The sequence below is a fragment of the Ochotona curzoniae genome, unplaced genomic scaffold (genome assembly GCF_017591425.1).
Source record: "Ochotona curzoniae isolate NIBS_2020 unplaced genomic scaffold, NIBS_Ocur_1.0 contig_1, whole genome shotgun sequence".
Lineage (NCBI taxonomy): Eukaryota > Metazoa > Chordata > Mammalia > Lagomorpha > Ochotonidae > Ochotona > Ochotona curzoniae.
This window is the reverse complement of record NW_024464918.1, coordinates 13,807,277-13,834,180: the sequence shown is the minus strand read 5'-3', so window position 1 is coordinate 13,834,180 and position 26,904 is coordinate 13,807,277. Positions and strand designations below refer to the sequence as shown.

At 39.0% G+C, this 26,904-nt stretch overlaps 1 protein-coding gene across 9 annotated transcripts in view; it reads right to left on the bottom strand.

Moving 5' to 3' along the window:
• Positions 1-26,904, bottom strand: part of EBF1 (EBF transcription factor 1) — a 390,172-nt gene that overhangs the window by 106,127 nt on the left and 257,141 nt on the right. For 5 of the 9 annotated variants that reach the window (XM_040987460.1, XM_040987517.1, XM_040987725.1 and 2 more), the window contains one exon: positions 24,949-25,066. In XM_040987460.1, the coding sequence (XP_040843394.1) occupies positions 24,949-25,066 (118 nt within the window). Of the gene's footprint in view, positions 1-24,924; positions 25,067-26,904 lie in introns of all 9 variants that reach the window. The other 4 variants (XM_040987314.1, XM_040987396.1, XM_040987644.1 and 1 more) reach the window with 1 other exon arrangement.

Here is a 26,904-nt window from a genome sequence, read left to right as displayed (position 1 = left end):
TGTATGGTTAAACACTGCTGAACCAATGATGAAATATGATGTCGATTTTGAAACACTTTACAAGAGGAACTGATGACACTTAACAATGTAAAATTCTTTAAATATAACCTGTTTGAATAATTTCTGTTCATGTCTTTTAAATTAATTTTCAATTCATAATTAGCATATCTAATTACTAGAACAGAGTCATACAGATATTCTTAGAATCCTAGATACTGGGCCCTGTGCAACAGCATAGTGGTTAAAGTCCTCGCCTTGCACATGCAGGGATCCCATATGGGTGCTGGTTCTAAACCCAGCAGCTCCACTTCCCATCCAGCTTCCTGCTTGTGACCTGGAAAAGCAGTTGAGGACGGCCCAAAGCCTTGGGACCCTGCACCCGTAGGGGAGACCTGGAAGAAGTTCCTGTCTCCTGGCTTCGGACTGGTTCAACTCCAGCTGTTGCAGCTGCTTGGGGAGTGAACCATCGGACGGAAGATCTTCCTCTCTGTATCTCTTCCTCTATATATATCTGACTCTCTAATAAAAAGAAATCTTAAAAAAAAAGAATCCTAGATACTTCTGAGAAATACTGGATGCATGTTTGAAGGACCCAATCTTAAGAATTCCATCTCATGGCAAAGTGTGAAATCCATGCCAATATTCAATACTGACCCCATGATTACCCACATCGAATGTAACTTATTAATTCTCAGGGCTATAATCATTGAAGCATTCTTCTTGAAATAAACACCATCTCCAGGCTTCTCAGCACTGCTCAATTCCAAAGTGTGTTTATATATCCCTCAGCTTGGCCAAGACCTGCAGTTTAGATCTTGATGCTCTCCCTCTTTCTTGTTCCATTTGGTCACAGTAGCAGATGGGAGGCACATACAAGGGTGTATGTGTGTGCTTTCTAACATTTCCTAAAGATTAACATCTTTGAATACTGTGAGCCACTTTTCTGGAAGAAAGTTTTATGCCACCCAGCCAGGGAAAAGAAGGAAGATTAGACATGTGGAGATGACGTGGTATAGCAATAATGTGACACCAGTTTCATACTGTTTCTTAGAAAACAAAATCCTTGAGGGGATTATCCCAGGAAGAGTGATTCGCTGCTCCGTTTATCACCTGTCTACATTCCACGTCATCGACTACTACTGCATAGAGACTGTGTGAATCCCCAGGACAGGTCAGTCATGCAGCCCTTTCTAGTTGTTGAGTCCAAAGGGTTCTAAAGAAGCTTTCCAACATCATTGATAACATACCAGTCCCAAGAGGAAGACGCATACTACCCCCCACCACCACCACCATTAACAAGTTGGAAAATATGAAAAAAAAAAAAAGAAAAAGCACAGGTTTCTACAGAGGGAGGGCTGAAGGTGGGGCAGGAGGTGGGCTACTGACATTTAATAGTTGGAGGTCAAGGGGTGCCAACTACCCAGCAATGCATAGGATGGTCCACCCAAGGAATTTCATAGGGCCAAAATACAAAGCAAAAAAGGAATTACACTTGAGATGTTGTGAACTCACAACAGGCCACGGCAAGAAACCCAAAGGAACCAGCCACTCCAGGCTGAGGGAGATGGGCAGCCACTGGTCCTCAGCCCTGACAGAGGGCGAGAACAACAATGTGGGAAAAATGGGAATGCAGAGGATCCTGGGGGATTGCTCCAGGAAGTGTTCCTTAGCTCCAGCTTTTGGTAATCCCCACCAACACAGGTTCAGTGTGGTCTGGCTCCTGATCTTTCAAAAGGAGCCAAGAAAGCAAGCTTTTATATGACATTGCCCAATCTCTAAATGTTGGAAACTAATTAAATATTTTGGTAAAATATGTAGGCCAAACAAAATCTTTACTGGCTGGCTTTAACTCATGGTACATCATTTTGTGCTTTTATTCTAATTGCAAACAAGCTGCCAGATTAAAACAGACCAAGAAGTATTTGCCACTGTGGCCAAAATTACAGGTACTCCAATTTTTACATGTTTCTGCAGTATTGACAGTAAAACGTTACATCTAGATGCCCCCAAATTGGTAGTGATAAAAAAAAGTACAGTCTACGTTGCAGATATGAAAGGGGTATGCTATTACAATGGATGAAAACTCTTCTATAACTTGATATGGAAAGTTGTTGAGAACAAAGAAAATGAAACAAAAAATGAAGTAAGCAATGGACACATTATAGTGTGACCTTTTTTTCCTCAAATTTAAATTTATGAATCTGTGTATGTCTAAGTGTGGTCCTACAGGAACAAATATAACACATAAAGATCTAGAAGGAAGAATGAGCATGAACTGTCCCCAGGGGGTCCTTATGAAGTTCAATGTGATTAGAACAGGGTGGTCAGAAAACACAAACTATGAAGTGTTATTCTGTAGACATCTATATGGCTTGAGTTATTAAATTAGTATTTATTAAGGTAAGGTGTTGCAACAATAGAAATTCAATGACCACAGAACATTTTCTTTTGTGAGAAACAGAGTTGTACTTTTGAGAGCAAATTGATAACACAAAGCAAACGAAAGACAGCTATGCTGAATCACAGATCTGGCCTTTCTGCTCCTTTTTTAGGGTAAGCATTCTTTGGGCGAGCCCAGAAAACACCCAAAGTGGTCAGGGATTTGCTTTCTTTCACTCATGATACATATAGAAAAGCAGAGGGCAGACTGAAGAGCATTGTTTATTAATAGTCACAGTGGATGGATTCAGTGGGATTTAGCAGTGAAAAGACTTATGAAAGAGTTCAATTCAGCCTCGAGATGGAATAATGAATATAATTCTATCTCTAAGAAAATATTATGGAATGGGATTGAGAGAGTAGTTTTTGAATATAAACCCACAAGTACCAGAAAATTCTTGAATTCATTAATAAACTATTCTTTTCTTCTGCCCAGAGAATTGTCATGATTTATCCACAAAACAAGCCAATTCCTGGTTCTATGTCTCCTTAAAAATAAAAGTTAGGTGCATTTCCCTCCCCTCCACACACACACTCTTTCTTTACTTCCTAACCCCACCCCTCACCAGCCACCAAAGTAGAGGAGATTTTCCTTCCTTCAAACTATGACAATAACATGATTACCCCACCGCAGTTTAGCATAATGGCTCTGAAATGCTCATGGCACATTGCAGAGTTAAAGTGGAAATTATTAGGTAGCTCTTCTTTGTTATAATAATGATCACTCCACAAATAAAAGCTCTTCTCCCAAAGGTACTGCAAGGCACAAAATGCTAATTCTGAAGATTATGTGTGTGCTTTTATTAAATATTACTATGCCCTGCCTGTTTGAGGGCTTCTCTGCTCTGATTGTTTTATGAGTACCATGTTAATGTCATTCCCATCTTGCTAGCAGCAGGCACACATTTTAGCGTTTGTATGAGAGTTGATCAAAGGCCACGTGCTGGGGGAATTGCTGAGAAAACACGGACAAGCGATAAAAATCTAACAGATTAATTGGTTTAAATTTCATTTCAGGGTGTTGAACTTTGGCTCGGGACTTTAATACTACACCATGAGTCAGGGCCTAATTACCAGATTTCCAATTTGCTTCTGAACAATGGTCATGGTGAGAAAGAAGAGAAAAGGAAGAATTAAAAAAAAAGAAGAAAACATTCTATTTCCCGCACATATTTAAACCAGGAATGTTCTGTGTGCAGACAATTGCACCAGAGAACATTTGCTATCACCTGCCTTACCTCCAGGGCATTTCCAACTCCTTCAAATAGCCACAAAAGGCGAAAAGAAATCACAGGTGTCCTCGGCAGTTTAAAATTTTCTGATTTACAGAATCAATGCTACATGATTTGAGTTCCTGCACATTCACACTAGAAGTATCAGGCTCTTTATTAGCTAGGGGAATTTATAAGCTGGAGTCGCACCATGGCCTCCAATAGAAATGATCTATTTCATTGATAGAAAGCAAGGGCCAGGAGAGCCATGTTTACCTCGGGCTTTATGGGTGGCCTTGGGAATACGGGTTAATTGAGCTCAGAGGTGCCTGGCCATTGAGGTGAATTAGTGGTGTGTGCAGCTATCAGCAGGGTCCTGAGCTGCTCTTACTTTCGTCTGTGAAATCTCTTTGTGCTATGATCAATATCTCACTTGTTTGGGGTAGCTACAGAGATGACCTCAGTTCAGCATTTATCATATCTTATCCACAAAATGGGGCTTTTCCAACAGTTGATGGTTCATTATGGAAACCTAATTAGGAATTCCATCATTTGGCTTTTTTTCCCCTTCATGCCTGTATTTCAATGCATCAAAGAAACAATGCTGTACCCGCTGGTAAAATGTACAAATTCATAAAGGTTCTAGTCCATTCTAAATCAAGATGAAATCCCATTTTGAAGCAGATATAAGTTTTATGGGATGCATGAAAATACAAAATCTGTAGCTGGAGTTGTCTCCCATATAATTTTACCAATCCAGCTCCCTGGTGATTGCCTGGAAAAGCAGAGGAAGGTGGCCAAGGGCTTGGGCCTCCGCACCCATGTGGGAGACCAAGAAGTTCCTAGCCTCTGGCTTTGCACTGATCCAGTTCCAGCCCTTGACAGCCATTTAGGGAGGGAACTAGTAGATTGAAGATCTTGGTCTTTCTCTCTGTAACTTTGCCTTTCAAATAAAACAAATTTTTAAAAAATGAGATACATGTAAACTCTGTCAAGCATTCTATTATCTATCATTGTGTATTAATGAGCATTTCTACAGAACAAATTTTGAAAGCCTAAAATGGAAGGGAAGATACTGGGACCATCCCTTTTTGGCATCTGAGTAAAGATAGAAAGAAGAAATTATGTAGGTAGATTTTAACATTTGGAGTATTATAGCATTTGATAATGGGCAAGAGCGCCAGCTGTTCAAATTCTACATCTAGCACTTAGTGCAACCTTGAAATGGTCACCTGCTTTCTGCAAGCTGTAGTCTTCTCATAGGCGATACTTGGAGGCTTCCAACAAAATGCACGGGATGTGCCTATGTACTGTTTTATCATGTTCCAAGTAAATGGTATGCTATCGTTGCTACAATCATTATTATTACCATCAGTTTCCCATTAACCAGAGCTCATCTATTTACCTGAAAACACTATATGTCTTTTAATGTACAGATTTCCTAAGAACTTCCCATCAGCTACTTGCTAACACATCCAGCTAAGTATAATGAATACATGGAATTGGCATAAGGCCTTCCAAAGGAGAATGTTTTCTAAAGATCTCATTTGCCCAAAATGAATATTCATGGGAAACACTCAGAAATGAAGGACTGGTAATAATATTAATGTCCCAAATTTTTGAGACTTCACAGAAAATGTGACGTCCATGGACTCAGCTCGTTTGGTGGGATATCTGTGGCTCCATAAAATCTAAGGCCTTATTCCCTTGCATCTGTTGATACAGTGACATTGCACTTGGGAGCAATCCTGTACCAGTGGCTGATGAAATCACAAAGTACCTCCAGAGAAGTCAATACCCAGAGAACAGCTCTCCCTGCTCTGTCTAAACACTTAGTTACTGCTGGTTTTGTGAATGAAATGACTTTGCCACCTGCTTCAGGCTCAGTAGCATAAAACCTGCCTTCTAAGATCCCCAAACAGAGGCTGCCAGGAGGAGGACAAACAGGTTTGTTATCAGTACAGTTGTGGAAAGGAGAAGCATCCACTCCTGGCCTTCCTGTCCTCCAACAGGATGCCTTAGAATTCACATCACCTTCCTGAGCTGTAGCCTTAACATGCACAAACTCCACTTGACCATACTAGCATTGCCACAAGCTCCAGTCAGCCAACAGGCAGACAGGCTTAGCTAATAAACAAACACACTTGACAGCTTTCTCACACAAGATGTAGCAGTTTTTTAAACACATATTGCTGCTTTGAGTTACTCTATATTTATGAGTTTCTGTCTTCCTTTATATTCTTTAATAATTGCATTATGCAGTTAAGCATTTTACTGTTTAATAGGCTTTTTATTTTGTTTTGTTATAGATCTTCATTTATTGCTCTGTACATTAGAATATTTAGCAATATTAGAATATTTAGCAAAGACTTATATACATGCAAAAAATCCTGCTCCTGTGTGTGTGTGCGTATTGGAGGGGGTGATATTCTCCACTGTAAAGGGAAATGCAGCCCATGATCTAGAGGTTTCTTGATACCAGATGCAATTAAACCCATTAAATATTAAATGAGGAAATTGAAATTTCAAGTGTTTTTCATCCTTTATTCCAAAGTGACTTCATTTGGCAAGAAAGCCATATGCTTTGACAATATTAATGGCTCCCACAGAAAAGGAGAAATGGAAAAATTCCCAGTCACTCGATGGAAATGTTGCTCTAATTTCCATTTACAGTGAGGCAGAGCTAATCCGGGGGTTGAATCTCCCTGTGTATGAATTTAACAAAACAGCACCTAAGTACCAAACTATGCCATTTGCTAATGACAGAACAAGCCCAAATTATATCTACTTCCTGCTTATTTTATAGCTTTCATACTCTGCTCTGAAGTAGCGAAATACCTTAACAACCAGTGGACACATGCATGAGCAAGGAAAGGACTGAAGTGTTCTACAGAGAATTTGTAATCCAAAATATTCCAAGACAAGTGCTGTTGGTGTTCTGAGTTTGTCTGTATGAGATCCAGAACTCTGTGCAGACTTAATATGCAGTGTTATTTAACAATTTAGCAGTGAAAAACCTTGACATTTTGATGTACCCATAACTTCTAAATTGCACTTGAAAGACTTGTTGAAGGCTTTTATATTTAATGACACCCAACATAGCATTGTTTCATAATATGCAAAAATTGTTTGTTAAATATATGGTGGAGGTTTGGAATTTTGTGACTCAAGGAGATATGGAACACACTGCTTTCTACCTCATACTGACCTGCCAAATACAAAATTTAAAGGTATAAAATATTAATCCTAGGGCAGCAAAAGGCAAAGACTGTTCTTTTTATTATTTTTTTCTTGTTCTATAATTGTCAAGCACTGTGCCACAAATAATGAGAAAAGCTTCTCATCAGGGTGGGAGAATCTTCAAAATAAATTAAATATTTACTTGCCTCTGATCCAATGAGTACATATATTCCTCCTGACAAGGAGAACATTCATGTAAAGATTATTTTTAGCCTCATTCTCCTAATTAAACTGTTTTAAAAAAACTTTGAGAAATGGAAGCCAGGGGAAAAAAGGAAATGAAAATAACTTTCCAAAAATGAGCACCTAACATTTTACAAAGGGGAAACAATTCTCTAATTTTTTTTAAATGTAGCTGCTTCTTCATGAAATACTCTAGTCTTTATTCACAAGCAATCATCCTGGGCCTAGAAAATCATAAAGTCAAATATGAGCAAGTCTAGTGGAAAATCTGTGACGTTAATCTTGGCTGGAGTCGTATTTTTAACAGGCCTTGAATGTGTGTGCCGGATTATCCAGATGGCCATACAGGAATCAGCCTGATAGGATTAAACCTTTATGCTGAACTCTGCTCCATCTGTTCACCCAGGTTTGCCTTTCTTTATCTGAATATGAATTTTAGCTTCCTGATGTCTGGGAGTGAGAGTAAATGTGCCACTAAAAACACAAACGCATGGAGACAATCTAACAGTTCATTAGGGAGTCTTAGGTGGCATTGTCTTTTTTTCTAGAAAACATTTTGACTAAAGATTTTGCTAGAATAAAATTAAAAACATATAGAATGCACTTTTTTTAGAAGGGAGTTTTGTCTTTTTCTTCCTATATAATTCTAGGATTTATTCAATTCAGCATTGTAACAGAGGACCACACTGATGCTGGCTCACAAAGATATAATAATAGAAAGGCATCAGAACCTCTCATAAAACTTGACCATCAAAATAGACAGGTAATTGTGATTCGATGAATGACCAAAGTAGAAGATAGTTACATATGTGTGTTTTTTCCTTCCATTAGAAGATTTATATGATAAATACACAAAAATTAGTTACTCCCATTGCTGTCATTGCCATTAGGCCTCCTACATTTTATTTGTTTGCGGTGGTGGAAAGGTAAAATGGTTGTAATTCAGATGTCCCCTTGAATGAAACAGCTGATGCTGGTCATCAGGTGAAGTTATCTCCAGTTGGAGTAAATTTACCAGAAGGTTAGCTAACAGCAGTTCTAATATGGATGCCAGTGAGCTGTCAACAAGACCAGTGTCTGAGCAAGAGTGCTGGGATATTCAACTCTGTAACAAAGTCAAAAGGAGGCTCTGACAGGTCTCAGAGGAGAGTGCTAGTGATGAGCTTCTCAGAAAATAACTTGAAGAAATGGAAAAGTCACAAGAGAGAAGACTCTCGGAAAGTCTGCGCTGGGACTGGGTGCTCCGTGTGTTTGGGATGAAAACCACAAGAAGCCTGTTGACCTCAAGATCTAAGAATCCCCTTAGCCATCTTGCAAGATTCCACAGGCTTACCATGGTGCCTAGGCCACACTGGCTCTTGGCTCTGGCTGTCATGAAGGCAGTAGTAAAGCAATTCATCAAATACAAGGGTATTTCAAAAGTTGGAGGAAAACTGAAGTTTAAGAAATGTTTATTCTGGTGTAACAATTTTGTAATCTATGCATTCTTTTCCACTATTTTCATTCTCCATGGGTGTTATAAAAACCTCTTATAATTGAGGTTTTTCCCACACATAAGTATAGCTTTTCTGTCTAGCAGTATTTATCAAGAGACAGCTAACAATAAGCTTACATTTGAGCTTCAAGAGACTTGTACTGTTATGAATGTGCCTATAAACATTTGTTAAATATATCTGAGATAATACTAAGCAAGGAAGTCCCTTATAATTCACCTCTTGCAAGACAGACACACACAGTCCTATTGTCTCTCCTCCATGTTTTATGCTGTCTGAAGGAAACTGAGGATACAATTTCATTACTTAATCTGCTTTGCCCAATACAGTAGCTACTACTCACAGGTGGTTATATAAATATACTTTAAAATAGTGAAAATAAAAGTTATTTTATCAGGCTACTAACCACATGTCGAATGGCCAACAGCTATAGTGGCTGGTCACTACCATTCTAGATTGCACAGCGACCAAACAACTTCTGTCATTACAGGATGTTCTATCGCATGGAGCTGATTAATGACCGAGTTTAAACAACTAGTCCTGTCTAGGATAAAACTAGTCAAAGCTACAACTTATGGGCCGCTCTTCAGACACAAGGGACTGGGATAACAATCATGCATCCAAACAAAGTTCACAAAAAGTGAATACCCACAGGGCTATGAAGGAAAGTAGTTTAAAGTAAAACAAGGGGAGTCATGGAAACTTTAGCTAAATGTGGAATATATGGCCCACCCAAAAGGAACTCAACTTCTGAGTTGGACAACACATTTGCTATTTGAGAATGAATATCCAGCACTGTAGGTTAAGGATAGCTCTTATCTGCAATGCTTTGGGTCAAAAGTATTTTAGCTTTTGAATCTTTTCAGATACTGGGATATTTGCACATATAGTGATTTCTTGGAGATATATTTCAATTCTAAACATAAAATTTACTGATTTTCACATACATCTTATATACATATTCCAGGGTGATTTTAGATGATATTTTTAGTGCACTTGCATTTTGATCACAACCCATCACATACTATCAGGTCTGGAGTTTTCTACTTATGGCATCTTGTTGGTACTCAAAAGTTTTAGGTTCTAGAGTATTACAGATTTTGAATTTTCATATTAGGGATGATAAACCTGTACAAGTTCTTCTAATTATAAAAGGAATTTGCAGATCCACATTTTCATATAAAACTGTATTTTAATCAGCAACAAATACATCATTTCTTAAAATCATTACATTTCTTAAAATTATTCAAATTATGTGAATGATTTTTATCATTTTAAGAGATGATGCAAGTGAAATCTAAAAATGGCTAAAATCTGGATTCAGTCCATGATCTACCAGATATCAACTGATAAAAATCCTTACTAGGGCGCCAACAACAACCTTTCAGTTATTAATTTTTGCAACCACATAGCTAATACTGCCTGATTTATCAAACAATAAAGATAAACCACATCGGGGCCAGTTCTGCTTCTGATTGTTGAAGGCCTCTTTCAAAACACACAGAGGTCCCTGGCTAAACTGCACTGCTTTGCATAAGATGTTCTGTAAGCAGTCTGGTAGATGAGCTTCTTGTTCCTGAAGGATTTCTATTGTCATCATGCACGACAGCATAGATAGTGACTTTTTAGAGGAACCATGTTTTGAATGTGAGCAGCATTTCAAAATCAACCTTGCCCAACCTTTAATAATGCACAAATTCTGCTTTGTGCTTTTTGCAATAGTTCTGCTTATATTTCTCTCCACGAAATGAGGCTGCTATAGCTAACATATTTGAGTGAACTTTCATTATTGACAGCCTTATCATTGTGAACCAGTTTCCTCTCCTCAGTGATGCTGCAATCCAGCATTTGTTATGGCACAGATGTTTCCGTGGTGATGATCTATGACATCACAAGCAAAGGAATGTGTATCATCACACTTATTCATACAGGTGAGCAAAGAAAAGTGGGAACTCCACTTCCTTTTAAATGCCATGATGTTCTGAGTCAATTTCCTCCACAAGCACCGTTTTGGCATCTTGGCAGTTCTCTCTGGACTGTGAAGTGCAAACACACTTGCCTGTTTCTGATTCTTTTCAGCTGATAATTAGTTTTATGCAAAGGCTAGTCTGCACATAAAAACCTAGATTAACCTTCATCCAATGCCATCTTTTAAACATTAGCCTACAAGATCATGCACAACTTCATAATCATGACTGATTTTCCCTTTCCAACCTCACTTCCCGCCTCTCCCAACCTGGAGGCAGGATTTGGCAGCTGTTACAAGCTCTGGCTTTGGATTCAGGAAGCTGCCGCTCACATGCCAGCAGCACCACTTACCAGCTGGGGCAAACTGCTTCACCTTTCATAAACCTCAGTCACAACCACTTTAATCATGGATAACAATTATAATAGAGCTCAAAGTGTGAGAATGTTGTGTGGTTTAAATTAGTAGATCTGTGTAAAAAGCTCAACACAGAGTAAGCACGGAAGATGACGATGAGGAGGAGGGGAGGAAGAATGACTGGAGGAGGAAGACGACAGGGAAGAAGAAAATAAAGATGATGACAACTATCGCCAAACCTGCTGCCTGCAAATGTCCTGTGCGCATTCACACCATTTCTTTTTCAAGAAATTTATATCACTTACTCCACACGGTCCCATAGTTGGTTGCCAAAATGACCCATCCTAAAAGCAAGAAGCTTTTCTATCCTGGTTTAACACACTAACCCTTTAGCAATTTCCTTTCTTTCCTATTCCTTTGTCATTATCTGAACTTTTACCATGATATACAAGATGTGAGTACATGGATAACTGGGCATGTACCTACTTATATAAATCAACCCAACCATTTAACTCATTCTTTGTAGATGGGAACTTCCTTTGTTTACAAACTAGACACCGCTCTGTACATAACTGATGTCTGGCAATTAACTAGCATTAAGGTTTCCAAGAACTTTCCCAGAACATTACTTCAGTTTTTCTTAATATCAATCTTGAGTATGAGACAGCCAAATTTCAGAGGCTCACTTAAAATTAAGACTTGGAGATTGTACTTTGATTGGCATAGTCAGATATTTAAAACACCCAAACGACCGTTCATGTTGCTGTTTGTCTGAAATTTCTGCCCTGTTTGGTTAAAATATTCATTTCGATCATATAAACACAAAGTCCCATAAAATCTTAGTTGTGCAATTTTTTTATCCCCAAGATAGAGGGTGGATATTTATTAACTTTACAGAATCTCACTACTCCATTTCCAAGCAAAGTTATTTTTCCCCAAAGACTCAGACCCATGTATGAATTATAGTAAAAATTTTCTCTTCACCTTCTTCTATTTCCAAGTTCAGAAAATGGCATCCTACTATAACACCACACATGCCAATTTAAACACAGGAACATCAAAAATACTGCCAAACTTCCAGGCTTAGAAGAGTTTCTATTGTTACAAGCTGGGCTGCTAAACAAACTTAAAAGTTTGAACATCGATCACAAAGGAACTTCAAAAAAGCTTGTGGAAAAAAAATGGAATTAAAAGGTAAGCTTAATTTTTCTCAAATTATGCAACTATTGTGAACTTTTGAAGACTCCCTCATGTGTATGCATTTCAAAATTATTTTGCACCAAAATGAGCTTATTTTTTAATATCATTTGTAATGAACATTTTGAAGTACTCTCATATAAACGACCTCAGCAATCTCTTCTTTCATTTTAAACCTGGACATTATCCACCTCAATGGTGTTCATTTAAGGACTTTACCGCTATAACAAAAATTATGTTAACTGGTTGAACAGTAAGTAATCCTGAGACAATACTTAATAACAATTTTGCAAATAACATTTTTGCAACACTCTTACTTCCCTGCAACAAGAATTGGATGCTGCAGACCAAGATCTAGATAGCTAGATCTAGCTAACCAGATCTAGCTAACAAGATCTAGCTAACCAGATCAAGACAAGCGTGTAGGATTCTACAAAAATGAAAAAGGTAAAAGGATATGAGGTCTGACTTTAAAGAACTGTTGTACATGATAGTTACTAACAGAGAGCGGCTGGCTTGATGATTCAGCCAAAAGATTGTCAAAGAAAGATCAAAGAGATACACATGCCTCCTCAAAATGATTTTTAAAAATTTAAAAATCTGAACTGGCCAGAACTCATTCCTTATTTTTTTTCCTTTAGGACTTACATCTTTTTTTAATTATTTTTTTAAATACTTTCCATGATGTGGTTCTGTAGGTATAAGGATTTCCCCTTCACATTCCCTTCCTCTCTACCACCATTTCCCCCATATTATTACAATAGTATGGTCCTTCAGCAGCAGTCACCAATATTCTGCTATTGAAGTGCATCATAGCATTGTAAACTTAGACAATGGTAAAAATCTAATATTACAATGTCAAGGTATATTTGTTCCATTAGGAGTCCCCTTTTTATTTGGTTGGGGAGTAAGGATGCATCCTGCAAAGTACCTTCACTTTCCAGTATGCTAGTCTTCGTTATATAGTTCATCCATGAAAATATATGCATATATATTTGCCTATATTATCTACTTATATTTTGTGTGAAGGTTGCTTTATATCAAAATAATATACAATATTTGTCCTTTGGGCATTGGCTTATTTCACTGATTGTAACAGTCTCCATTTAAGATCATTTTGTTGCAAATGGTATGAAATCCTACCATTTGCAACAAAATGATCCTAAGTGGAGTAAATATACCACAGTTACTTTTTCCACTCCTCTTTTCATGGGCATTTAAGTTGTTTCCATGTCTTTGCTATTGTGGATTATGCTGCTATAAACATAGGGTTCCAAGTCACTTACTCATATGTAGATTTCATTTCCTTTGGATATATTCCCAGGAATGGGATAGCTGGATAAAATGGAAGATCCATTTTCAGTTTTTTGAGCACTCTTCATGCTGACTTGCATACTGGCTGCACTAGCCTACACTCCCACCAACAATGGATTATGGTACCATTTTCCCCAAATTCACACCAGTAGGTGTTGTTATTGGTTTCTTTATGTTGGTGAATTCTTACTATCACACAGTTAATATATGTAAAGTCATGTGCCTCAGGCCCAGCACATAGTAGGTATTCAATGTGTGTTGGCTCCCCCAATTGGGTCCAAAGAGAAGTAGAAAAATAACAAAGGATCAGAGATCTTCAATTTGTACCAACCACAGCGATTTCAATCATTCTAACAGTTAAAGTGTGCCACTGCTTATATTTTACCCATATACATCTCTCAAATTTTTACTTCTTTGCCACAAAGTCAGTGAAAGTAACTGTTGTGTTGGGAAGAGGCTCAAGAACTGTTACTTTCTGTGTCCCAATTCCCTGTGTCCCTGTATTGCATTTTCCCCAGAACTGTGGATGAAAAATATGGCTTTGAACAACTGGTGTCCTGCTGATTTCAACTGTCAATTAAATAAGGCAGCAACACAGGAACATATGTTTGCATATAAAATATTGATTAATTTCACAGATTTGGTTAAAAATATATTAGTACTTGGGTTCTGCTTTCATGCTTAGTGGTCAGATATGCATTCAGTCAATTCAGATCTATTTCTGCATCCTGTGGGCTAGAGAGTGTTACTTTTGAGTTTCTCTTTTCTCTTCCTTCTCTGGTTCCTGTCTGGTTGCCCATGTCAGTGCTTCTGTTATGACTGATCAGCAGCATACATTGAAGCAGGAGTTTAATTACTAGGTCATCTCACAGGCAAATCACCCAGGGCAAGAAAAGAAATAGTCCCATAATCCACAGCTCAGACTTTCTCTTGCACTTCTCCAGGTAATCTTTCTTTTACAAAGATGCTAAAATTGTGCCGATGGCATCATATTCATCTGATAAGAATGATGATTACCTAATTTCTATAAAGTTTCATTTCTGTCCACTGAGTATTTCAAGTTGCAGGGCTGGCAGAGGGAGTTTAAGATGGGGTGCCCGATAGCGTGACGTGATACCAAGACTTTTTATCTTAACCCAGAAAAGTACCTTCCTGTATAACACTGCACATGCCAACTAACTTACCCATGGGATTTAGCATAGATCTGGCTTTTCAATTGGCCTTTGAGTAGCATCGTCAATCTGTTTCAATTGAAGCAAGTATTACATTACACACTCAAATAGCAGAATTTCTCTCCACCTCCGAAACTCAGTGTTCAGGGATTAGCACCAACTAAAGTGGAAAGGAATAACGCCAATGACCCCTTGTGTCAGCTACTTAGAGCTCCAAAACTGGGACAGACAGAAAAACCTAACTCCTTCGGTTTGACCACAACCAATCCTAGAAGGACAGACTCAGTTTCCCTCACTTGTTACACAGACGTAACAATGGTAGTGTTGTCCTCTAGGTGTCAGGAACATTAAACAAAACTACACAAAGTGTTTACCATTGAACTAGAGGCACAGGAAGTACTGATACTCAAAGCACAGGTTAAAATCCAGCATTTTACGTGACAATGAGCCACGTCAGCCTATGATTAAGAAAATATAACTGGGTTGGCACTGAGATAGAGCAGGACAAACTGCTGCCCGTGACACCAGCATCTCCTGTGGGTGCTATTCATGTCCCAACTGTGTCACTTCCAATCTAGTTCCCTATTAATGGCCCAAGAAAAGCAGCAGAGGATGGCCCAAGTGGTTGGGCCCCAGTCACCCACATGGCACACCTGGACAAACTCCCAGATTCTGGATTTGGCCCATTCTAGCCATGGCTGTGTCACTATATGGGGAGTGCACCAGTGGATGGAAAATCTTTCTCTCCTTGTAATTCTTTCAAATAAATAAATAAACCTGTTTTTTGTTGTTTTTAAAAATGCATAGTTTTAAAAAATACATAAAAGAAAAATCAACCTATGAGAAACTTCCAAATTTACTTTCTCAAAAATGGATCTGAAACAAATCCGCCTTGCCTATTCATATTTCCTCATGTTTCTAATGGTCTGTGTACATGAGATGTTTCAAGTGTGATTTATTCTTTATCTATAATGCTCTTTCTTGTTTGCTTAATTGCTACTCATTCAAGTTCCCTTGATTCTTCAGCTCTGAGATCCTTTTTTTCAGCTCTTCAGCATTTTGTATTTTATAATTCTTATCAATATAAATCAAATCATTTTATGTGCCATTATTTAATCATAACACATAAATATGCTCACACACGACTACATAACTGTCAAATGTTCCTACCTTGTTCACCTCTGTACCTCTAATGTATATACCACAGTCACTCAATAAATGTGTTAATAGATGAACAACTGAATAAATAAGTAAATGAACCAAGCAGGAATCATCACAACTACTGAGATATTAAGGACTAAAACATAGTATCTTATGTTAAAAACTCTTCCAGCTGCTCTTAACAATCGCCTACACCCACAGGGGCTTCCTAACGGATGAGGAGTGGCAACATGCTGTCCTGTTTCCTGGGTTGATCTGGTCCCCATTCCAGCACCAGACCCTCCATTCTCTTGGGGGGTTAAAATTAGCACCTGTAAACTACCCCCTGAAGCGGGCTGCAATCACGCAAGGACGCAGGTGGATCGTGGTGACAGATGTTAAGGTTAGAAGGAAGGGTAGTAGCCAGATGAGAAAACAGAGCCACCCGTTTCCGGAGGCACTGGGACTTCCTGTCTTCAGGCCCGGCTGGTTCCTGCTCACCCAACCCCTCCTCCATGCATCAGTCTCAACACAGTTGCTGCTCTTTTCTGTCATTTGAACTCAAATCCTATCTCGGAAATTGATGGGCAATCCTGCCCTTGACAACACAATGTCAGCTTTGCTCAGTGTCCAGCTGGTCCCGTATACATTATCATAATGTGCTGCCTGGGTGGACTGAGGCTGATTCTCTTTCTTGAGTCAAATCCTCTTTCCAAACTAATTTCTGCTCCCTGACATGCAGACACTGCTTGTTTAAAAACACAGTTAACAACATGGAAGAAGTTTTGATTTTTAAAATCCTATTAGGATATTAAGCCCATATAACAGTAAACTAAGTCTAAAAAGCTTTCTTTTAAAAACAAGTGACTCTTGAAAAAAGAAGGGGGAGGATGTTTTCCAGGGTTCTATACATTGTTTCCTGGTGATCTGAAAGAATTATTTCTTCCCCCATCCTTACAACCTAAAAGCATTTCCCATACTGGTACCACTTAAGTATTTAGCTGTTTTGGCTTATATACATTTACCTTCTCTTAAATTTTTTTTCATCATACAGTTCCATAGGCATAGGGATTTTTCCCCTGCATTCTTTCTTTAAATTTAGTCTTGCTTTCAAAAATAATAGCTGTGAGATTATGATGTTTGCTTATGTGTCATGATAAATATGGAACTATTAAACATTTTAATGTTTGTCTCTCATCACCTAAACTTACCTACTGCACAGAAATCATGAGTTTGGAAGCTCACTGCTAACGACCAAGTGGATTATACACCTTGTCCTCTCAACAGAACATCTGGTGTACGTGTGGCTTCTACAGGCTATCTGCAACCAACAGCTAACTTCCTACAGAGATGCCAAAATGGGGGAGGTAGACCATAGGTCAGCTCTGTAGAATGACCATCACTTTGGCATTTTGGCAGTCACTCCCCAAGGCTGTGTATGTGTATGTAGCTTCTCAAGAGACAAGAGAATCCCCTGTGCAGTTAATCGAGTTCAAAATACTAATCATCAGAGTTAGGTTTTCTTATGACCCACCTTAACCAATGCAGAAACTGTGTGGGCCCAAGGAAACCAATGCTGAAACTTTTTTTTAAAAAGAGAACTTTCTGATAATTTATTCAGCATATCTAATTGAAAATATCCAAACATCAGAAATATTTCAAACACAACTCTTAGACACTGCACGTAAATGTCTAGAGTTAGGAAGAGTTTTTGAATAGTGTATTCAAGCTTTAAAAATTAACATCACTTGGACCCTCATAAATTCCCAGGTGAGAAACAATTCTGCAACAAGTACAGGAAGAGCTTTGGTCCGCCAATTATCAATTATGCAAAGAAACACAAGTGGAATTATGGTGCTTTTATAGTAAAGCATTAAAATTTAACAATCTTTTCATTTCTAGCTGAAAAGAGGCAGAGCACTACCAGCTTGTAACATACCAAATTTGTTTTTTATTCAAATAGATTAGGTGGGCTCGTCCATTTATCAGATCAAACAATACACCAACATATCAAATACTGAAACTTCTTTCCAGTTCACTAGTTTGTCAGTAGATTCATATTAAGAAAACAGTTTCTGGGCCCAGCACAATGGCTCATTGGATAAAGGACCCCATATGGGCACTAGTTCATGTTCCAGCAGCTCTGCTTCCCATCCAGCTTCCTGCTTATGGCCTGGGAAAGCAATGGAGGATAGGCAGCCAAAGCCCCAGGACCCTGAACTCATGTGGGAGACCCAGAAAAAGTTCCAGGCTCCTGGCTTCATGTTGGTTCAGTTCTGGCCATTGCAACTGCTACGGGAGTGAATCAGCAGTTGGAAGATCTTTTTCTCTATTTCTCCTTCTCCATAAATCTGATCTGCTTTTCCAATAAAAATAAATAAATCTTTTTAAAGAAAAAGAAAAGTCTTCACATATCCATATTGGTTTCTCACATTATTTCTAGCACAGGCTTCAGTAAAGTTTCAGTGTCCCAGCGGTTGTTTAACTCACAATTTCAGTTTTCTCTTGTGGTTCGATCTATTTCCCATTTATATGCCAGAGAAGCCATATGCTCAACAAATGATTTTCAGGGAGATGAGTCAAAACATTCTTGCAAGGGACTGGTGTTGTGGCGTGTGAAGCCACCACCCATGATACCACTTCCCATATCAGAATGTAGATCCAAGGCCCAGATGTTCTGCTTACAATCTACCTCTCTGCTAATACACCAGGGAAAGCAGCAAACAATTTCCCAAGGTCTTGGGTCCCTGCCACCCACATGGAGTGCCTAGCCTAGCCTCAGACATTGCCATTACCTGGGGAGTCAAACCGCAAAGGCGAGATCTTTTTCTCTATCACCCTGCTTTTTAAATGATTAAAATAAATCTTTTTTTAAAACTCTTGCAATTAAAATATTATGAACCTCCTTATTATCTTGCTACTGCCATAGAAAATATACCAGTCATCAAATAAAGTCAGCATTTTTAAAAAATTTGACTAGCAGAATGTGTTCTAGCCACAGGAAAAACAGGTTACTGAAGGAAAATGAACTATAATGTATACTTACATGATGTGTCCTATTTTTTTAAAAAGGTATGCCTTAGGCTATATTTTGAAAGGTCTTAAAATAATGCCATAATTGCCTTACTTGTATGGAGAGAAAAGTAAGAACAATGGGATAGGAGAAGGAAAGAATTGGCATTATTTTGTAAGAGCAGTAGTCAAGAACACAGACACCAGAGTTGGGCTTTCTGGGTTTGGTCCCTGGACCAATTATTTCTTTGTAACCCTAGAAAACTTATCCCACCCCCCCGCCCATCTTCGGTTTCCTTAATGGATGCCTACAGCACATGTAGAGTCAAATCCTCTCCAATTCTAATTACTTCTATAGACTCTTAGACCTCAAATATCTTACCTGTGAAGTGGGAATAATCTTGATCCTATCTAATCAAATTTGTAGCAGGACTTACTATAATACTGACATATAGAGAATGTTCTATAAGTGTTGCCTGTTAATAGGCAAAGATTACTAATAACATAATAAAGATTATTATTTGATCTGGTCACCTTTGAGCAGGGCAGTGAATGTGAATATACTTCTCTTTGACAGTAATTCTGTGAGTGACTATATTTAGATAAAGATGTGCTATTTTCTTAATCATTGCAAGTTGCTCATGAGTTCTTTGATCTGCCTGAAGCTGAGCTACCATGGGGTCCCCAGTATTTGGACTCTGGTGTCTCGTCTGCCTTTTGAATTCCTTGAGGAGCACAATGGACATCAGTCTTCCTTCAAGGAAATGACAGAAGGCCTATTCACTACTCAAACACAGAACACCTGACTTGATGCTTGGGAATCTGGACTGCGGGTGTTCTGTCTAATGATACATCTGGATTTACTTAATCCTAAAGTTCTGTTCTTCCATCTGTCTTCTTTCTTCAGGTGGAAAAATCAATTGGTAAGTTGTAATATGCCTCCACAGTCACAAAGAGGGCTCTAGTATTGTTCTACTTAACCTGGACCTTTCCTGAACTCCTCTTGCATTAAGTGGGCTTAGCTGATCCTTCCCAACAAAGCAACTATGCGAAGAGCTGCTGTGTGCCTCAGCCACACTCTGACATTAGACTTCTATGTACATTTCTGTCAAGAAGTTGACACAATTGTAAATGTTTCTTGGAAATCTCACAGGGATTGGAAGCAAGTCTGGGCCACTTAATTTGGCCTCCAATACCATATCATCCAAAGATCAGGAAGCTATGCAACCCTGATTCATTTGTGCTGACCCACAAGCCATGGGCAGATGTAAAGATCACTGAAAGGACTCTGAGGGCAAATGAGCCAAATCTGAGAATGAGGGGGTTACACCCCTAGGTCCTACTTTCATTTTCTGTAAAATACAGGTGGGGCAGGAAAGGAGATGACCTTCCCTACTTCCCTAACTCCTTGTTCAGCGGAAACTGCAACTCAGCAACTGCTCAGCTTGGGAAGGAGAAAGAGACAGATTTGTGTAATCATATATTCCCTGTTTTAGTTATCATCAATTTTCATTTTGTTGAAGTTGGTTTGCTAGTGTAATATTTGGGCAATTAAAAACTTCATGAGAAATGAAACTATCAGACAATTGTATTTTGATAAAAGAAAATTTTAAATCTGTGAATATTACAGTCTGTGGCGAGACCAGTATTTAGTGGTTAAAATGCTCATGTGCTACATCAGAGTACCTGTGCTTTAGTTCCTGACTCCAGGTTTGTGGTAATATATATACCCAGAGACAGTGGTGAGGCTCAAATAAGTTCTTGCTACTCACCTGAAGACTTGGATCATGACCCAAACTCCAGACTCCAGTACTGGCTTAGGCCCTATCATTGCAGCCCTTTTTTTCTCTACAAGTAACTTCTCTACATTTGAATCAGCTTTCTCCACATGTGCATAAAACAACAAACTGAATGGCAGCTGAGTGGTCAGCAGGACTGGACATCAAGGGGCCACCGACAACAGCAAAGGGGCTCTATACAAGTGGATCTAAAGCAGTGCATAAAGATTGAGAATAAGATCATGTTGTTAGGAACAGCTGGATTCCAACATAAGAATTAACTGGTGGCGGTGAAAACTTGGTTCTCTTTTCCTAAAAATGTAATTACACCAAGGGGAGGGGCCCAACAACTCCATCAACACTCAGTATTCACCCAAATATTTTTAGTTGGGCCACAGCACCCCCACTTCTGTTTTGTTTATTTGGGGATCTGGAACATCCACATGTGCCAATCTTTAAAGCTGCATTAAAGGAAAGTTTAATTCATTCATATTTGATGCTCACAAAAGCTAAATCTCAATCATTTTCCATTAAGAAAAATTGGTGTACTTTTTGAAACATACACATTTGAGTAAAATAAGTAGCACCTCAGGTCAGAATGCATGAAAGATAAAGATGTCACTGACTAAAAATTCTTGACAAGCCATCCCACTGACTTTTTTTTCAAATAAATATGAGGGCTGTACAAATTTGTAACAACAAAAACCCAGATCTACAGAACACCAAGGTGGAGCTTAACCTCTATCCTAGAAAAGGCTCCTGCTGATCAGAGAGTCAGGTTAATCCTATAATTATTCAAAAACCAGAATACAAGAGAAGAGTACAAGCATGCCAGAATTATATATATGTACACACACACACACACACACACACCCTTTAAAAAAAAAAAACTGCTTGTCAAATGGCTTCCTGACAAAATCACTAGCGTGTATTCATGGGCATTTGCATAAATGCTGCCGGTAAGTTCACCATAGCTGCTAGCGCTAATGGTACATAAAGTAATTTAGTCACTTCTCTCGGCATTCTATGTCAGAATGATGAGCACCGGCACTTTGCCTTGTTGCATATTAGATCATTAGATAATAAAGTGTTAGCACATGCAAGCTGACAGGGTCCCTGCACTATGGCATCCAGAGGGCATTGCTTTTGCCACAGGGGAGGAAGTAGAGAAACTGATTCCACAGTTGTTGGCTTTAAATCCAAGTCAACACAACCTGAAACTCAGAACAATAACAACATCCCCCCAAGGCCTGCAAAGTCCCCCCAGCACACAGTGCCAAGGAATCTGTCATACACAAGCTGCATTACTGTGGACTGCAAGCATTCAGCTCCTTTGGTCCTAAGCCCATGCCTTTTTCAAAAACCCTAAGAGCTGTTACATCTTGAAGCTGCCTTGCTGCACAAATACACATCTTCCATAAAGCTATGGCTCAAAAAACCTTGCAAGCCAAATGCTCCCATAAATATCGAGCCAAAGAAAATCTCAGTATTTATGAATGCAGGAAAAAAAATTGTGGGGGGAGAGCAATTACCATGAGCTACAGAGTGCCAGGATTCACCCTCTTTGGACCACACAGGATTCTATGAGATAAATTTGGCTTTGTCAAGTTTCATATTTGAAATACAGGCCCATTTATGTGAGATAGGTATTTTCTGAGTCCATGGGTCATATAGGGAGGACTGGGCATGAATGTAACCCATAGTATGTTTCTACTTAAATGCGCCAAGATGAGCCACAAAGGGAACTTTCCTCCAATTGTCTGGCAAACAAGATATAAATAGAGATGTGCAGAGTAGCTCAAAATAATTCAGGTTACCTGTAAATGAGACAGTAAAAAGTTCAGAATGGGTAAAATGAAGGCTCCTGAAGGTTGCAAGGGGTAAAAATGATTTACATATTCACCTTGCAGGAGCGGTTTGAGGTGAAGCTGGGAGTGGAGAGGCCGAGGGGTCAGACTTGATTCTGTAAGCCTTCAACTGGGCCTTGTTACATAGGATTTCTCAAACACAAGCTGAAGTATGACACAATCAACATGAATTAGCATCTCAATCCACTCCCACACATTTCTAATAAAAGGGTTAGCCACCCTCTGCTCAGTAGATATTTATGTATTAGCTTGAAGCACCTAAATGAGTGGGTGGTTGTGAGTAGCTGCTGATTCACCCAGCAGAGAGGCTGATTTCGATGTTCCTCTATTGTCATCATTAAGGATCTGTGTCTTATCTTCTCAATCCATGGGAGATAAGGGAAAGCAGGCTTTGGAGAACAAGAGGCATCTGAACTAAAGAAATCAGGACCTATCTACCATTGCCAATGCCAGCTGAACAATTCAATCATAATGAAATCTCATCATTTTCTTAAATAGCATCTCAATAACAACATGGCTAATTCTAGATAGGCAAATGAGAGTAGAAGAATAAATGCCTTTAAAACTTAGCCAGATATCCCAGCTGAATTATTAATATGTCCTACTAGAAGAGAGAATATTTGGGCTCAAAGAAAGTATAGGAACATTTTAATCCAGAGGTCTCTGGATCAAATTGTTAGCCTTAGGCTGTGTTCTTCCCAAGTGACTTTAATTTTCCTCCTTTCCTACCTTTAGTACTTCAAAAATTTGTAGTTATTCACCAGCAATAAAAAATTGGATGAGTTCTAAATCTTGCCCGATGGGTACTTCTGCCCCTATCAAGCTGAGGGAATATATTCTGGCCTGCCTTCCATCTCCACCTAGTCTACTTCCCTTGTTGGCATCATCTATCCCTATCCAACACCCTACAGATAGTAATGTTCCCTTCACCAAGAAGAAACCAAGAATCCCAAAAGCTAGAATGACCTGTCCAAAGACACAGTGCCAAGTAAAATGACAACTTGAATTTAGGATTTTGGATACCAGTTTTAGGGCTCTGTCATGCATATCACACTGAAAGTTGTGGAACTGATCTTCCCTTTCCACAGGCATTCTTTCTGGTAGAATATTCTTTGATTTTTTTTTTTTGATTGGTGGGATGGCTTCCAAAGTATCCTGAGCTATCTTACTGGCTATATGAGGACAGAAATAGGAGCTGGGTATGGGCTGCATGTGGAGCATCTCTAGAACTGAATTCATGCCCAGCAAACTTCAAACTGGGGTCGTCTGTTTCCAGACTGGACAGTGACCACCTCAACAAACAAAACATAACTTCAGTTCTTAAATCAGTGCTCTCCAAATGTACCAAATAAGGATTTCCTTGCTTTTTCCCTTCTGTTAACTAAACATATTTAGTTGTGCAATACCTTAAGTGACTCCAAGTATATTAAAAGGGTGATATTACGAAAAGGGTGAGAATCCAAAATAATTGTAAGTACAGAAATGGAACTAGGAATATAATCATGAGCAGGTGCTTCAAGTGGCCTCTTGCAAGAAGTAAATCCCCCCATCTCAGCACTAATGAAACCATAAAGAAGCAGCTTTGAAAGATGATGGTTTTTAAAAAGAAGGACTGTGAAACTGGATATGATAAAGAAGCTCTCCTAAGAGCATTACATCTGGCTAATTAATAAAAAGTATCAGTTGTACATTACTCAAGTGTGGGCAGGGGTGGGAGAGAGAAGAAAAAAGTCATGATAGTGAGATGTTTATTAAGTTGGAATATTGGCAAGAAAGTGAATTTTCTATCTTATCAATTATATCATGACAGCTTATAGCCCATGGACAAATTAGGCAATCAAGTGATAATCCGTGTGGTAGTGCTCACAGAAGAATCCTGCTAACCCAGTGTACTAGAAAGTGAAATGACTGCAATGACTTAACGCTTAACCTGAGGAGAATGGAGATAAAGTGTGATGTGGTGACTATTGCTCAGCAAGGTCTCGGTTGTGGATGGCTGCTGATGAGCAGAGAACTGAAGAGTGGATTATATTACATACACACACAGCACGAAGAACTCCAGACATGTTCTCAATCCAACACATGGTTCATCCAAGTGACATTCACTTTGTTTGATTCAAATTTTTATCTGGTTTCCTCTAGTCACCTCAGAGGCAGCACTGATTAGCCATACTTCTCAAAATGAACCAAAATCCATCTCCCCTCATGTGATGAGGGGAGAGTTATGCACAAGACACAGGAATCTTTGATCTGGACTTCAAACTCAGAAGGCACAAAAACTTAAATCTGTGGTCCATGTCTTCCTCTCTTTCTCAGTCTATTTCAGGGCAGGGAACCAGGCAATGAGCAAGAAGGGGTTGGGGTAGACCTCAGATACTTGTCTTCAAACATTCAGCATCACATTTTGAAGAAAGAAAACCCCAGAAGATCAGTATTATTCAAAATGGCACTTGAAATTTGAAACAAATTAGAAAATGTGGTGGAGTGGAAGAAAGAAACCAAATTAATTCACAGTTAAAGTAACAATGCCAACCAATGAAAATGATTCGCCTACCATGTTCCAGATAAGAGGGCGTACCTTCCGAGGGGTCAAGTCTCCGTGCCCTCCGCCCATGTTTAGAGTTGTTGTGCACAAACATGTTGTCGGAGACTGCCAGGACATGGCCGTCCACGTTGACTGTTGTAGACACCACGACCTGGAGACGTGAGAGAGAAATGAATGAACATTTTAATATAAAAGCATGGCGGGTAATAAACTCAAGTTAAATAAATAACAGCTGGGAGCTGAAGAAAATTACATAGCTATTTCGCATAATAACTGGCGCGTATGCTGTAAAAGTCTAACAAGAGGAGCTATTGATGAGTGGGTCTTTGGCATGCAACGCTTTTGATGCAGTTTTAAGTAAAATTGCACAGTTTATAGTTATACAGCAGAAGGTACACTGTTAACCATAATTTAAACAAGAGGATCTTTATTAGCATATTTTTTATACAAGGGTGGTTGTGTTTCACCTAAATTACCCTTCAGTTTAGACACTGAAAAAGATATCACAGTTGATCTTGCAAATAAAAATCTTTTGAATCTTTTCAAATATTTCTTCCCTGCTGTGTCAAGGTTAAGAGGATAGAAAAATGAAACAGATGCTTCACAAGAGCTGGGTTACTTTTTTTTTTCTTGAGTCTTTTTCAAATTTGTTATTTGTACCTTTTTCTTCCCAGTATAGTTTGGCTAGTCAGACCAAAGCCACCTCATCACTATCCCTATCAGCCCCTCTCACCAAAATCCACGCTAATTAAAAGGAAATAAAGCCATTGTGGGACTGGCCCAAGGCACAGCTCAGACACTGGGTCTATCTCATAAAGTGACTCTGAATCAAGTTTGCGAGAATTGACAGCAGCCAAAGTGTTGTCTTGCAGAACTTTGACTAAAACAATGAGAAGAAATGACCTACACTTCTCCTTACAGTAAATGGGGAGGGGATTAAAGCTGAAACCCACAGAGAGATGTTTATTCATGCGACCTCTTACAACCAAATATAATAATTGTCTGTAATTGCAGCTTCAGCTCCCACCTCATGCTTTGACACGGGAAACAGCAATCAGCTAGCTCCCGTTTAATCCACCTATTATGTTGACTAATTAACTTTGCTCAACAGTTTATTTCTTCCTCCATTATCAGCCCCTGTCAGCCGCAAGCACCCTGCAGCATAGGGGAAACCTCAGGCTCTTTGATTGATCACCGATAGATTGACATGCAGATTAATTTAATTAGAATCACCTCACTTGAGAAATGAAAGACAATGGCAAGAGGGCTAATAGAGCTGCTCTCATAATGAGGCAAGCCTCCAGAGCGAAGGCTGAGGATTTCTGATTTATTTTTGCTCAATTCCCCAGTTGCCTGGAAAGACTTTAGCTGTAATTGTTCTCGGTTTTGAGAAGCATTAGCCTCTGAAGAGGTGAACTGCTTTACAAGGATTGGCACAGAGTCAGCCTTAGTTTCAGAGGCGGAAGCCTTTTCCCCAAGTTGTCTAACGGGGACACTGACTTCCAGACTCTGTGCAATATTGCAATTTCACCACCATAACAGGGCAGAGGGAGAAGGTCGGGCATGGACCTAAGGCTGTGAACCAGCAAGCCTGCCTGGCAGGTATTCAATCCTTGGACACCCATCCCACCTGCCTGGCTATATTTAAGCATCTCACTATCCTTTTCTTAGACATAAATGCATAATGAAAACATAGGGTGAGAAATTCTTTTCCTAAGTCCCAAAGATAAGATGAACTATGGGTCGTGACCATATCACTCATGATACACACTTATTAAAATGTATAGTAACAACAGAGACCATTCAGGGATGCAGTTTTCTTTTCTCCTTAGCTATTGTGAAACCTAAAATTCCACCTAAAACCAATGATTCATGGGACTACATACAAGTTACACACAGCAGTCTGCAAAGTGATTCCTCTCTTTATTCAACATTGACTAACCAGGTCTGACACAGCCTGAAGCTTGGTAACTCCGCCTTGGCCAATTC